We start from the raw sequence: 15,317 nt of genomic DNA on the forward strand, positions 1-15,317 counted from the left end.
AATCTCTTCAGAAGTCACTGTCCTGGGTCTTCATCTTTAGCTCATACAATGTCATTCCAAGTTTTAGCCTTTTAGGTATGGGTGGTCAGTGGGTGCTCTGGTGTGGTTTGCGCTCCTATCATCTTTATCTTTCCTCCTTTTTTGTGTTTATTACCACCTGTGTTCTTCGACACATATAATGTGACCTTTTTTATTGTGTTTCAAGTGTCGTAAAACTATTACTAAAACTAAAAGCCTTTAACTTTAAAGGCTGTTGTGCATCATGTGTTCCTGGTACAACCTCTTCTCCTTTCTTTTGCATGTCCCCTTCAGGGCCTATCTTATGATATTTCTGGGGTTCTTACAGAATATGTGCAGTGTAATCCACTTCCAATGTTTCTTTCTAATCTCAACTCTTAACCCTTTGAGCCCTTGACCGGTACACCGGTGGCATGTAAAACTGTACATATGCCTAGTCACTGGTACACTGAATTGGTAATGATGAAGACTACCCTGAGTGTATATGGATGCAATTCTGACTATCATATGAATGTTTGTTTGCTCAGGAGCTCAGGTAGAGGTCAGGGCTCTAGGGTTAATGGTTTTTAGGTTTTGTTGAGTTGGCTTGCAGTCTTACTGATCTTTGCCTTTTTGCTATGAAAGGTAGACGGGCCGTAAGTTATGGCCACCAGAATGTGTACTGTGACCCTTCACTTCAATGGTTTGAAACAAAATGGACTTCTCTCGTCGTATGTTTTATCAAAAGAAGCCGGACTTGCTAAGCTCTTTCTTTCCTATCAAACATCTTTCTGCTCCCTGTTTTTTTTGTTTTTTTTGTTTTTTTGTTTGTGACTCTCTTGCAATACCTCTGATCTTCTCAGCGCTTATATGACTATTGTGTTGCAAGTGCCATAAAATTCTTGTCTTATGCTGAAACAGTGAACATGATGTGTTGCAGATAAAGTGACTCAAGGTGTTCAAAGAATTAACCGACACAGGCTTTTATTTTATTATTACAGATCCCATGAGTCGACTGATGCTCAGATTTCCAGAGAACAAAAGGGAACAAGTAGAACTGCCTTGTTCCTCTTCTTTAAAAGTGAGTGTATTTTTCACTAAAGTGGGTGTTTTTTTTTGACAAGGCTATATAACAGGAACACAGCTATAATAATCAATGTAATTGTTTATGCTAAGTAACCAGTGACTAGGAGACCCTTCCCCCTCCCAAAAATAAAATAAAATCAATAACCATTATCTGTGGGGTATTGGTGTTGCCATTCTTTAGGTAGGGGAAGGGGTTGGAGGGGGTAGGTACAGCATAAAGTCTTGCTTTTTATTATTTCCTCTAAGGGTCTTTTTTGTGGATTGGTATCTGAACTATAAGGTTTTGTTGTGTTGATTGTGGAATGTCATTCATGACAGAGGGAGGGCTGTGATGATCATGCTGGTTATCTCTAAAATATGATGATAGTCCTTTTTTATTCTTGGGCTTGAATGTGTGGGTGGTTGGCAGGTGCTATGGTGCGGTTTACTCTTTCTTTCCTATCAAACACTTTTTTTGGGGTTTATTACTCTCTTGTTACACCTCTAATCTGCTGTACTTACATGACCTAGCTTAGTTGTGTTTCAAATGCCTTTGCAAAACTCTTTAAAAAAATCAAAACAACCTAAGGGTTTGTGCTGATTGTTGATTGTTTCCCTTCAGGCCCTGGTTGTCCTGTGCACGTCCAAAGGCTTCCCTCCGGACAAGTACGAGCTGGTCACCACGTTCCCGAGGAGGAAACTGTCACAGCTGGGGAGCAGCACCACGTTACAGGAGGCAGGTCTACATCAGCAGGAGACCATCTTTGTGCAGGATCTGTAGGTGCCAGATTGGAGTTGTGGGTCTGTGAGTGTGTGTGAGTGACTGTGTATATATGTGTGTGCGTACATATGACTGATTTGTGAAATTGTTATGAAGACTTTTTATAATCCAAGACTCTGTGTGTGTTTGTGTTTATGTGTGTGTGTCTGCATGCGTGCGCATATTTGATCTGTGAAATTATTGCAGAGACTTTGTAGTCCAAGACTGTTTAATCCCAGAAATTGTATTTCTCCAAAATGTTTCTGGATTAGGGATTTATATTTATTGGCAAGAGGAAAAATTAAGTTCTCCAAATATGTGTATATCTATACGAAGGCAACAATAGAAAAATCAGTGTTTCTAGTTTTCCACAAATTTGCAAATATCCTCAAGTTTCCGCGAAAATTCATGCTGAAAGATTTGTAAAAAATAAGAAATAAAAATTTTCTGTAATTACTAATAGTCAACAATAGCCAACTCATACCGGAGGCGCTCTTTTATGTGACGTTCACTTCTAAAACACAAGCAGAGAACCAACACTGTAAACGAGAGGAAGAAATATGGTTCAATAGACCTTTGGCCAGCCAAGAAACGTTTATAAAAAAATTATTTGTAAATATTTTTGTGGATTTAAGTTGAACATAAATAAGTTATTACTGGGTGTCCAGCAAAGTCGGAAATTCGGCGCCCTGGTCGTAAATGGTAGTAAATGCGTCTTGAATTTAGTAAACATTTGATAAAGTCGTAAATTAACCTGCATACTGAGTGATGAAGCCAGCAAGACTTCATTGAACCCTAGCCGCGGTACATGACCCTGTTTTTGCTGGTTGCGATTGTGATATAATATTCATTCACCTTTTCCCTGTCCGAGAGTACGTTTCACGCAAAAAGGCGGCTATGGCGGCAGGCAAAAGTGTGTGTGACACCGAGGCTCGATCGGGAAAATCAAGATCAACTTTCGCTTTCAGAAATTTGCTGGCGACGGACTGATAATAGATAACTAACGCAACATTTGTGACATGCAGGTTGGGCAGTATAGATATATATTCAAACGCTTGATTTGCTGGGTAGTAAATTTTTTTTCGCAGGTAGTACATTTTTTCAGTAAATATTGCTGGACACCCTGTATTTAGATCTAGCTGTTATACTATTATGGGTGTGCTGTACAATAACTACAGGTAAGAGAGACCAGTATGGCCTTGGATTACTGGGATTCTACTCATTATTGTGCAAACCAACATAAGCAGGAAAAAGTTGAACATTAAATGTCAAATTATATAGATCTAGCTTTTATACTACTATTATGGATGTGCAGTACTGGTACAAGGGAGAAAACATGGCTTTGGATTTATATTGATCAGCACAAGCAGAAAATTATGTTTGAAAGGTTTTTTTTAAAACCACTTATTTCCTTGTTAAACTTAAGCTTAAATAGCTAGAAATGGCATATTTTGGGTGCCCTGAAACAAAAAAATCTCAAACGTGAGGGGGACCATCGCCCTGAACCCGAAAATCCTCAAAATATGACATTAGCTGCTGGAAGCTCTGAAAAATGATCAAAGTCGCATATTTCTCATACTGAGAAAAAAGAAATTTGAAGTTTGATACCCCCCCAAAAAGCCCAGCATGAATAGCTGTGAACTTCAATTCTACTGCCTTCATCAATTTTGGAACAATTTTGCAAATGAAAAATTGATATCCAAAAGTAAATAATTAATAAGTTATATCATAAGAGATAATTTTTTAATTTGCATGCATGATAGCAAACAATAGATCTAGATCTACAAAATTATTTGTGTGGGAGGCTGCAAAAATGATGCACATGTGTTTAAAAATATAAATTGAGATAGCTTTTCTGAACATTTTGGTTTTTTTTTTTAAAGGTTCTATCTATCCGGGTTTTTGAGTTACGGTCAATTTGGTAGCGTTGGGTAAGAAAACGGCGAAAGGAGAAAATCAGGTTTAAAGATAGCAAATGGGTAAAAACAAACATTAACAGATGAAAATAGACAAAACAATCTGCATACATGCACAGAGAGCTAAGCAAAATACTTATAGACAAAAACAATTTATTTCCCAACCTTTACAGCTGTTTTTTGTGTGTATGTATCCACTGGGCTGCCCTCCAGGCCTTATTGCTGGTTGGCTCCCCGGCCTCGGCCACCAGCATTACCACGGCCCTTGGTTCCTCGACCCCGCCCTGTTGTTGTTTTGGTCACTTTTGCTGGAGGTACTGGTTCCTCCTCATTGTCAGAGTCACTGGGAATTTCTGCAGGCAAAATTAAAGGCTCGGGGGTAACTATATCTTGGCAGTGAGGGGCAACGAAGGGGCGGATCTCTTTATACAGGTACTGCTGGCGTTTAATGCTGAGCCCAGGTGACGGGATGATTTTAGGAAGGATGTTGGGTGGAGGTACAGCTTTCTTTTCCGGGATCTGCACAGCTTCTGGTGCATTGCTATGCTCCTTGACTGTAATGGATCCAGTGTTGTCAAACTGGAACTGCTGGAAGGAGTTGATGGTCTTGACTTTGCTGAAATAGGGAGCTAAGAATCCTGTCCAGTCGTTGGTCGGGATCTGTGACGCTCCATTTTCCTGGCCCACAAAAACTGCCTCATTCATTTTGGATGAGCCGTCCACCACTTTTACCAGGTCCTGCAGGCAGTCCCCTCTGGTGACCTTAAGCTTTCTTTTAATCAAGCCAAATCCTCCATCCGGGCTAAATTTGGTATGTCCTGCTATTAGAAAACTATGGCGGATTTTTGTTGTTGCGGTTTGTGGCACACCGCCACATGAGGTACCATACCATAGCAGAATTTTTATTCTGGCCACAGCAGTTATCTGCATGTAGCAAAAGCTCCGCCTCTCCAAGGCTATAGTTTTCTAAATAGAAATGGAGGTACGAAATAACAGTGTTGGCTCCTTTCCCGGTGTTGTGGCCTTCATCGATAAGAATATTCATCTGGCGACCAAGAGCCTCATTGTTTAGTCCAAACAGACCACACTTCAGATGAGTTTTGAAATAAATCGGGCCAGATAGGGGTGAGGGCCAGGCTGTCTGTCGGCGGGGAGGCGTTTCTTGACCTCCGCACAACAATGCTGGTAGAATGCCCGCTCATTTTGAACAACCTCCTGGTGGGCATGTAACTCTCTGTAGAGGCGTTGTTTCTCCCCGTTGTTGTTTGCCTTGTGCTGAATGGCCCGCATGCCTTTCTGGCAGGTCCAGCACAGATCGGTGGCCGGGGGGCACACAGCGCTGACCCGATTCAGTGCATGCAGCCTCATACAGTTCGTATACATGTGCCTTGGTGCAGCTGGTGGGTTGGGCAGAAGCTTGGCGTTGGTGATCCAGTAGCGAGGTGTTCTAGCTGGATGCCATGGATTTCAGAATAGTTCACAATAAACTCCAGGACCCTCCGAATGTGATCGTACTTTGCGGTATTGTGTGGCAAACGTTTAGTGCTTTTGTGTACTCGGGCTTCCACACTACTGACTTTGTAGTACTTAATCAAACCTGTCAGTTTTCCCTGACCAATGCCAAACACGTAGCAAAAAAACTCTCTACAAATACGACGACCATGTAGATAGTCCGTTCGAGAAGCCTTTCTTTCTGACTGATCAGGTCTCTTAGACTTGCGGGTGATTGGGTCTAAGTGTATACCGTCCTCTATTTTGGACAAAAGGGCAATATCTTGCTCCTGGCTTGTCATAGCTTGATGTCGAGTCCTTATGTCCCATATTACGTCATCATCTAAGTTCTCATAACATGGAGTTGTTTTACAGTCACAAGGGTACACTTGTGGTGTAGACGATGAGGGAGGGGCAGAAGTAGCAAGTTGGTCGGTGTCAGTTGTCGTTGATGCTGATTGATCACTGGGTGGATGTGTAGGTGTGCTTCCACGAACAAGAGGGACTATCCTGTCTGCGAGATGAACGTCACTCTCTACATCTTCACCATCTCCTGGTTCATCTAAAAAAAATAAAAAATTGACCCATGACCAAACTTAGAAACTAAGTGAGGAGTTTGCCAAAAAGTGACATCAAGATAATGATCACCTAGATCTAGTGCAACCATATTCGACATTTCCTACCAAGCAGCGTGATAGCTGCTTAAAAATAAAACTAGGCCTAATCTAAAATATATCATAATAATATAAAGATGTCAACTAGAGTGATGAACGTGTCCCGCAACCCCCACCTCCATTCTCTTTTTAGACCTTCCAAAGTCAGAGAACTTGACTCAGTGAGCCAGCTAACTACAAGGGATCTAGATTCTAGATCTATAGTCTACCCTTGTTATGAAAAAGATTCTAGATCGTGCACAAAATCCTCAAACAATACCAGTTCTACAGCTGTAAATCTAGAATCTAATAAAAAGGTAAAAAGACAGATAGAACTGTCGAGAAGAACAGATAGAAAGGAGGAAGGTGCTAGATCTAGATCAAGGACTAGAATTTAGAGATCAGATGGAACAGCTGAGCAGTGGGGAAGGAACAGATTGATATAATTACTTACCATCATTAGAGTTGTCCTCATCACCACTGGAATCGTCTTCAGAATCATTTCTTTCGCCAAAATAGACATCAAACGCTTCGTGGAAAGCAACTGTATCAGTTGTGTTGAGATTCAACAGACGAGCTAATGTCTCAGCACTGTTTACATCTGGGTTCGCCACTTTGAACAGTCGCGGGCTAAGGGGGGTCTAGGTTGAAAGGTCGGATTCTTTTAAATAAAAACTTATTTTTTTACTGTAGTAGCGAACTAAAATCGATTTTAAAATGGATTTGTATCCTTAGAACGGTGTTATAATATTAAGAAAAGAGTTCCATTCGGTCACAATAAGAGCCTAAACTCAGCACTTGTTTTTTATTACAAATACAAGCATCGGTGAAGTAATTTCGATGCGCACAAACTGTGTGTGTGCCCAAGCTCTGAGCACTACTTTTAGTTCGACAGACAGGAAAATAACCTTTCCAGTGGTATGCAATAAGTGGGGGTTGTCTCAAAAGTACGTGTTATGACGAGGGGTTTAAACTGGTCGATGTTATTTTATAAACGTAATCAACCGAATTTGATTGATGTTGAGTAGGGAGGGTGGGTATAGAAACAATCAAAATAAACATGTTGCTAGTTTATTTTGTTGTTTAATATTCACATTACTGAAAGATTAAGAAGTTGAAGAAGATGTTAGTGTAAAAATCTCAATTTTGCCTTGGAAGTCGAAAATTACTTTAAGACAGCCCCTAGCCAAAATGGGTTCCGCAACTTTTGCAGGGTTTTAGCAGCGCTCCACACTTTTGTTGAATTTTTCCTTAACTTTTCTGCCACTCCTTCTCTTTTCCTTGAGGTTTCCTGCTGCTCCTGTCTTTCCGTTTCAGCTCACGCTGGGCACACAGAAGGCTGGTGTTCACACCAGTGGCTCCTCCCATACCTGTTATCATCTTGACAGAATAGCGGGGCCCGAAGTTAAATTCACTATTGCTGTAATAGCAGCAAACTCTAATTTGCACCTGAAATGGAACCTGGATTTGCTGCACCTTGCCCATATTGCATCGTGCAGACTTTCATTGTTATTCTGAGTTGCCTGCAACTGGTGTCGACTCCTGAGCTGCAGACCTGCAAGGTGGTCGTTTTTTGGTTCAATGAGAGGATGAATCTTCTCAAAGTCAAGGAAGGTGTGGATTTTCTCTGAATGCCATGCAGGGTAGACACTGTTTGCCAAGTCCTTATAAAAATAGGAGGTTTACTTTCCGGGAGGGCAGTACTGGTGCTGGGGATGCTCCTCGGTTGAGCAGCTGTGGTGTTGTCATAAGGCAAGAATGGCCGTCCTCATGTCCTCAGCTGTTGCATTAGGCCGGATGGCCCTAGTGTAGTAGTTACACAACTTCTTGATCTGGTCTGCTGTGAGCAGCCTTCTCGACAAAAGGAGTCATTAATCCCAGTTAGTGAAGCAAGGCTACTGTGAGGATGGAGGACACTATTGAGGTTGCCATGTTCACATGGAGGACAAATATATATAATGATGAACTCAATGATCTTTGATGAGAGTCAAGGGATGATTTTTATTTCATCTTGCTCAGGACACATGCCACAAGTGGTGTGCGGAAGTCATCTCAACAATAATAAAGAATAGTTAAGTTTCCAACCAAAGAGAGTGTACTAGTGTAATCAAGAGAAATAACTCAAAGAATAATCATACAAAAAGATAATACATACTATTAATAATAAATTCAGTTAATTCCCCTTGACCATAATAAACAAAAAATGTGATTTTTATTCTAACAGACACAAAATGTCCTTGAATTAACCCAGAACAAATGTGAAGGGTGCTGACAAAATGAATTACTTCTCGGATTTTGGACATTTGGACTTATGTACATCAAATTAAAGGGCTTTCCAAGCCTTACAAGTTGGTGAAAAAAATTATCTTTCTATCATTTCGCAAAAAGGGCCCTGAAGTCAATTTTTTGACTTACTCATATTTTTCATCATCATTGCCTTTCTCACCCTGCACCATGGTATAGGCCTCGGACAAACACTCCCCACTTTTCTCTATCCTGGGCTAGCCTCTTGATGTTATTCCATGTCTTCCCACTTTTCTGTACATCGATTTCTGTGATTCTTCTCAAAGTTCCATGAGGTCTTCCCCTTGATCTCTTGCCCTGTGGGTTCCAATCCAAAACTTTCTTCCAGTGTGTTTCGCTGACTCCTAGTATGTGCAGCCTGTATCTCTTCATCTCTTGTACTACTTGAGAACTCTTTCCTGCTTCATACAAGGTCCGAACATTCCATGACGCAATCCGGAGAGACTTGTTCGACAGAGAAGGTTTCGGGTCACGTACATGTGGTTGATGATGTAGTATCCAACTATTTGATCCATTTGATCAACGCCTTTCATGTGCCGCTGGTAGTCAGAAGGGCATCTCGGTACAGTGACGGCCCTCTGGTTCGGATTTCCACTTCGTCGCATTACAGTACCGGTGTCCATCGGCGAATGGAAGTTGGAGAGAACAAGAACATTCTTGGTGTCCATCCAGTTGCAGAAGGTCAGGTCGCTTAATTGCCCCACTCTGTACTGATGCTTCTGCAACTGGAGGGCTCTGGACAGCATTTCAGTGGGCAGGCCTTTCCTGTTCGCTCGGATGGTGCCGGCTGCCTGTATTTCCTTGCCCACCAGGTCCTCCATGAGGGAACAACTTGAATAGAAATTGTCCATGAAGACTTGTAAATCTGCTGAAAGCAAGAATGGGTGGGTGGTGTGGGAAAAGGTGAGGACTGGCCAAGGAAATGCTTTAAGCAAAATGAAAAGTCCAAAGGTGGCCACAGCGTAAGGAAAACAAAACACATAGCCATGATACTGATAGGAAGTTCTAAAATACTAGCGGACATCTCCCAGTAGATGCTCTTTTTATTGGAACGTAAAAGAAAGCTGCAATTTGTATAGCAATATACTCACTGGTGGCAAAAGAGGGCAATTTGTATAGCAATATACTCACTGGTGGCAAAATAAGGCCTTACGAGGTCCATGATGATGTTGTACGCCAGCCACTTCCGTCTGTCCTCCTGTGTCCCCACTCCATCTCCTTTCCGTGTAGACGCTGAATCTTGAAAGAAAAAAAAAAAAGAAAACCATTACATATATTGCATGTGCAAAGTAAAAATCACGAGTCTGAACTGGTGTCTGCGGTGCAGCGGCTAGACTAGAAGTTTCACTGCCGCAAGCAGAATACTTGAAAAAACATGCATTCCCTATACTTACCATTTGTTCCTGTTACACTTTAATTTTTTTTTTTACAAAGCGAAAATTTCTTTAGAATAAATTTTGTATAATATAAGTGTGTATTTTGCTTTACTTTACACAAAAAAAAGAGTTTATAAAAAATTTCAAATTACGTTTACGATAAAAAGGTGATGGAACATGGAAACATCAACATTTGGTTCAATTTTGTGAGAGAAAAAAAAGTATTTGAATGTCCTACCTGTGGAGGTAGCCCACACCTTGATGCCCCATTTCGTGGGTTTTGCCGGCATGTACTGGCGGAATCCAAGACATCCCTTGAACTTGACCATGGACTCATCAACACTGGCAATTCCACTCAGCTCGTAGACTGCGCCAAACTGGGTGTTGGGTCTTGATGAGCCATCTCACTTTCCTAAGCTTGTCTGGTGGATTGGACGGTGGAGCTGTGTTGTCGCTCAGGTGGAGGTACCGCCAAATCTGGTCAAATCTGTCGCTCGACATCACACGTTAGGAGTTGCATGCATGTTTCCCTTATGTTGGAAACATATTTCCCGTTTTCAATTGTTTGTAGATATGCTGGTGTGCTCCTCTCCTCTGAAAAATCAACAAGCTCTTCTAGTGACTTCAGTTCTTTTTCTTTGGCAGCATTGTCTCTTTTCAAAGACTCTACTACCACATTTGGTCTAATTTTAGACAGAATAATCTCAACTCTGTGGTTGAGCTGCCATTTTCTTTTCCGAAGCTTTAACTTATTATCTTTCAGAACTGCAATCTCCTTTTTAGCCCATTCAAGCTCTTCTTTCAAATTACTTGTCTCCTCGACCTGTTGCTGAAGTGCTTCTATTTTAGTATCTCGCCTTTTGATAAGTTTGTTTAAATTTCATACGTTAGGCCTTTTCGCCAGCAGGAGACCTGAGTTGGATTCATGAGTGGGGAGAAAATTTCTATAGAGTATATTAGTCCTTCTACTGGGATGTTGTATCCTTCTCAGCCCAAATCCAAATTGGCCCTGAAAGGCAGGGTTGGAAGCCTGCATCTTAAATGATCTAAATTTTGTTGATGGTAGTGTTAAAAAACGCCTGCACTGGAAAAAAAAAGTTTAGTCGTAGTGCGACTTTCTGCCTTGAAAGGAGCACTTGTATAAAGATATGTCATCACAGATGGTCTATTGTAGCTTATGTGGTCAGTTGTCATGACACTTCTGTAAGGGCATGTCCTAGGTGGAAACAAAAAAGAATAGGCCTGGGGAAAATTGACAGAAAAATTACGCTTGGATCAAAAAACAAATCTTGGGTCTGTCTGAATGAAATAGCACTTGCGTACACTCAGATCCATACATAATGAACATTCTCATCCAAGAAATAGTATACTCTGATTTTTCCACTCTTCGCTTCCATACATTAATAACAAAATGAATACACAACAAACAAAGCCAACTGTCTAGAAAGGCCTATGTATGTAAATATTGATACTAGCGACTTTAAATTACACAGAATCATTTTCAAAATTCTGCTGAAATTTTCCTCCTAGAAGCAGAATTTTTTGTGCAAGAAAAATATTAAACTTTACTCAACACTCCAACCCCCAAATATTGGACTCTGATCATTCTTTCATTGTAGCTTCTTGTAAAAAGTGTCTGTATCTCGGGACTTGGGTCGTTTTCGGATTAGGCAGTTCATGAGGATAACCTTCAACCACAGGGGCATGTCCTGAAGGCGATGACTAAGAAGTTTTGATTTTGTGACTGATCGGGTTTTTTTCCCATTGTTGCCTTCGTATATACTGTATCCAGTTCTATCTGTTCCAGTTTATTTCCAACACTAGGAAATATACTGGAACTTACAGATTTATACATGATACTGAGAAGGTGCTTGGAGTTGACAAAATGATTTGTCAGAAGGTACATGTATGTTGATGAGAGTTGTACTTGAGGTAATGACTGACAATGACATGAATTGGGTTGTTGTTTTTTTTTCTAAAAGGGTTTTGAAGGGAGTTGTACTTATAATGTTTATTGAATTAGTTAATGAAATGTGTATGCTTGGAATGTTGACCCATTTAAGGAATTGGAGATGGAGTTTGTGACTGTGATAGCTGGCAAGTGACCTTCTCATAATATGATGCTGTGAGATTGTGTGTGGTGTGGACCATGTGTCTCGACACACTCCATGTACACATTCATGTGGTAATATCTCGTCTCACCTGTATTTGCTCATTAAACTTTTCAAATAAAATGTGTTGTGCTCCACGTGCTGTTCTGACTCTTTCAATGTATTTTCATTTTTACACAACTTTTAGTTATGGCTACCATTCTAATCCAGTCATCCAGAGTAATGTTCCGATTGATCATGACCTTGCACAAATATGTACTGTAGATGCCTACAAGTTGAAAGTGGTCTAATCTTTAATTTCCATTGATGCGACTGTGACCGATTAATTTTTGTGTGTGCATGTTTATTTATCAGTCTATGATTTTTGTCCATTGGCTGAAGCAGGAATTTTTGGTGCTGTTTTAAATGGTGTGTCATGATAACGTAACCCTGATGATGCTATTTAGGTCACTGGTGTTTTGACCACTGGGTTTGACCGATGAAGGGTCTGATTATAGTGCTAAGACAAAGAACAACGTGGGTCAACTCTGCAGATCAATTTCGATGTTGAGCTGTGAAAAATTTTAGCAGATAAAAATCCACTAGGGTTCTCTTTGGCAGCTATTTTCTGTGACCTGAAGCTTTTTTTTTTTTTTTTTTAAATTAAGTTTCTGTTAATTCACGCTGGTAATTCCATTGTCTTGATTGTCTATTGATAAATTTGAAAAGGTAGATAAAAGCCCAACTTAATTTTCATACTATGAACAGCTCGCATTGATCGACCACAGTAGCATATCTCTTTGGCTGGCCTATTGACCTTTGTCTCACTCATAGTGTCAGTATGGTTAATACTGTAGGCTTTACTGAAGATATTGTCAGAGAACGAATTTAAAAAAAACAACCCACCAGAAGAAAGCAAACACTTCAGACTTTATTATGTATTTGTATTTGCTATGGAAAAATTGTATCTTTTTCTCTCTTCTGGTGTCATCGATTACTGCACAGTGTTTGGTGTACTATTTCAGGAAAAGAAATCCCAGCATCTATATATAGATACCAATTGTACTATATTAGACAATTTTGTCTTGAGGCGCAGTTTTGTTCTCAGGTTTTCAATTTAACTTTTACGCATTTTCGCACTTGCTACTGATCTGTTGTCCGTTTTCATGCTTGGGTTATTGTGTCTTACTGAGGACAAGTCCCCAGTGACCACCCACCAAGATGCAGGATCATCGTCATTATTAGGGAGCATGATGAGTTCACTTACCTCTCGGACATTGTAGCTCTGCTGTGATAGGGCTTTTGTGTGAAGGAAATAGCGTTGTTTTGTTGAGACGTTCAGGATTTGTTTTTTTTGTGTTCTCGTCTTTTCTTCTTCTTCTCTAATAAAAAATTTGAAAAGAATGAAATTAAGACAACTAATATTGTGTGCAAAAGCTGAGTGGAGGACTGTTGTCAAACTTGTGGGAATTGATTGATGATTTTAAAAATAAAAGGTATCCAAAGATGTAACATATGTTGGGATGAATCTTTCTATGAAGTATGAAATATTTTGCAATCTCATCATGTCATGAAATTTGTGGCAGGTTTATGCCAGTGTAAATAAATATAATGCATGTCATTGAATGATTTTGTTGTTGTTTTTATTTCCACAGTCTCCTTTATTGTGTCTTGACAAAGTAGAGTTAATGTGGGTGGTTTGCGGGTGCTCTAGTCTGGTTTGCTTTTTCTTTCTCTATCAAAAATCTATTGTCCTTATGCCTCCTCTTTCTTTTCTTCGTATGTTACTCTCTGGCAACACCTCTTATCTTCGGCACTTTACTTGTATGACGTATTTATGTCTTTTCTTTGCACATCACTTTCTAGTACTAACACCTTTAATCTTTGGCACTTATAGATGACTTGTATTGCAAGTGCAGTAAAACTCGTAGGATACGCAGTTGCGAGCGCCGTAAAACTCTTACTAAACTATGAACTCGTAGGTAAACTAAAGAGAGTCTGTCAGACGGTTGTTGAACGTGGAAATAATTGTGAGAGTTCAATTTCTGGCTTTAGAAGAACAGAGTTGTGTCCTTGGTGTAGAAGAAGACCATCTGTCAGTTAGACGCGATCTGCACGATCAGATCGGGTCAGGTCGATAAATACAGCACTAGGGCGCACTTTTAGAGTAGACTCGTGTTTTGCTTTATAAGACTTGACCAAGAAGTCTTTCTGCATGCAAACAAAAGATCTACCCCCTGTAATGCGAAGTAACCTTCTGATCAACGTTGTTTTCCTCAAACGTAACATTATTTTTTCACATGGTAACAAAAAAACCCGAACATGTTTGATTTTGGAGGATTGGTCAAAATACCTGAAGTTGCTTTTTGCCTGCAAAATTAAGGAAAGCCTGACTACCCTCATTTATGATCTATCAAATCCATCCAATGGAAATTTGATTAAACCTAACTGTGTGGTCCTAAGATCGATAAAAGAGTAGGCTTTGACCACCACCCGGGCAAAATTAAAAATTAATTCCTACAAAAACTGAAAATGCTTAAGATGAAAACCAGAAACTAGTGTCCTTGCCGCTCATATGACCTTATGCCGTTGCAAGAGTCGTAAAACTCTTACCAAAAATATTGTTAACTTTCTGCAGTGTGCGCTGGGTATTTGTTAGGTGTGGAGTCTTTAACTTTATCCTATTTTCCTGTTAATGGGTATGTGACGTACTTGGCAATCAGCCTAAATATGTTATGTGTAGGAACGTGCATAAAGTTAAAGCTGCAATGTTATATATATATATATATATATATATATATATATATATCCCTCAGAGTACTGAATAAATGTTGATTCTGAATGAACAAACCTACCAAAGATATTGAATTCGTGTGAGCCTCGGGTGTACACGAAGGTCAATAAACTCCACAACCCATTCGTTTTCTGACAAAGGGGAAATAAGCGTAAAAAACAGTGGCTTCAAAACATTTACTGAATAGTTTCCCTTATATAAATTTTGGCATCGCGTTTTAAAATTATTTTTTTGGGGGGAGGGGGGTGTTTTACGGCGCTCGCAACCTCATAATGTCATGAGCCCGCGGGACACATTGGACATTTTCAGTGGGTAGGAAATTTTAAATTTTGCCGAGTGGCGGCCGGAGCCTACTCTTATCGATTTTAGACCACCAAGGGATCTTTAACGTGCAAAATTTGCACACGGGGCCTCCGACTCCGAGATTTTTCTCCCTTGTCAGAGAAGGCTATGTGTAGATCAGGGGTGTGGCTGAAAGACAGCAGTAAGAAGGAGCCAAGGAGTAGCAGTAGAAAGGCTGTAGAAAGAGTAAGGGGCCCAGAAGAGGGTGCAAAGAAGATGAGGGGGTGGTGGCAGAAAGTGAAGATGAAAGCAGACGACAGAACATTGCTAGTGAGCAGGAAAGGAGGTGAAAGGAGAAAAAAAAAATTTTTCGTCGCTACTCGGATTCGAAGCCGCGACCTTTGAATGAGAGGCGAGCACCTTAACCAAAGATAGTACAAGACATCATTGCCTTAACTAACCTCTGGGCCACGAGAGTATCGCGTTTGACAAATTCTATTAAAAATATAAATTGTACAATAAATTAAATGTACAATGCTCTATAATTCTATGCGCCTTGATTGTTACAGTTTTTCATGTTTCTCCTCCC

General features: G+C 40.2%; 2 protein-coding genes across 2 annotated transcripts in view; one reads left to right on the forward strand and one right to left on the reverse strand.

Moving 5' to 3' along the window:
• Positions 1–13,278, forward strand: part of LOC101855951 (UBX domain-containing protein 7) — a 34,644-nt gene extending 21,366 nt beyond the window's left edge. Inside the window, exons 11-12 of the mRNA XM_005099698.2 lie at positions 999–1,078; positions 1,685–13,278. Of these exons, the coding sequence (XP_005099755.1) occupies positions 999–1,078; positions 1,685–1,843 (239 nt within the window). The 3' untranslated portion in view covers positions 1,844–13,278. The remainder of the gene's footprint in view (positions 1–998; positions 1,079–1,684) is intronic.
• LOC101857803 (piggyBac transposable element-derived protein 4) lies at positions 7,628–10,063 on the reverse strand. Its single transcript, XM_005099706.1, has 5 exons — positions 9,971–10,063; positions 9,801–9,939; positions 9,318–9,425; positions 8,664–9,054; positions 7,628–7,733 (listed from the first exon to the last, which is right to left on the reverse strand). Exons 1-5 carry the CDS (start codon positions 10,061–10,063, stop codon positions 7,628–7,630), a joined length of 837 nt encoding a protein of 278 aa, XP_005099763.1.
• Positions 13,279–15,317: the final 2,039 nt, after the last annotated feature.

The sequence above is a fragment of the Aplysia californica genome, unplaced genomic scaffold, assembly GCF_000002075.1.
Source record: "Aplysia californica isolate F4 #8 unplaced genomic scaffold, AplCal3.0 scaffold00222, whole genome shotgun sequence".
NCBI classification, from domain to species: domain Eukaryota; kingdom Metazoa; phylum Mollusca; class Gastropoda; order Aplysiida; family Aplysiidae; genus Aplysia; species Aplysia californica.

Coding starts and splice junctions, on each gene's coding strand:
- LOC101857803 (XM_005099706.1), bottom strand. CDS start 10,063: ATGTCGAGCGACAGATTTGACCAGATTTGGCGGTACCTCCACCTGAGC. Junction 9,426..9,800: donor GGTGTGGGCTACCTCCACAG/GTAGGACATTCA, acceptor TTTTCTTTCAAG/ATTCAGCGTCTACACGGAAA. Junction 9,055..9,317: donor AAGGCCTTATTTTGCCACCA/GTGAGTATATTG, acceptor TCTTGCTTTCAG/CAGATTTACAAGTCTTCATG.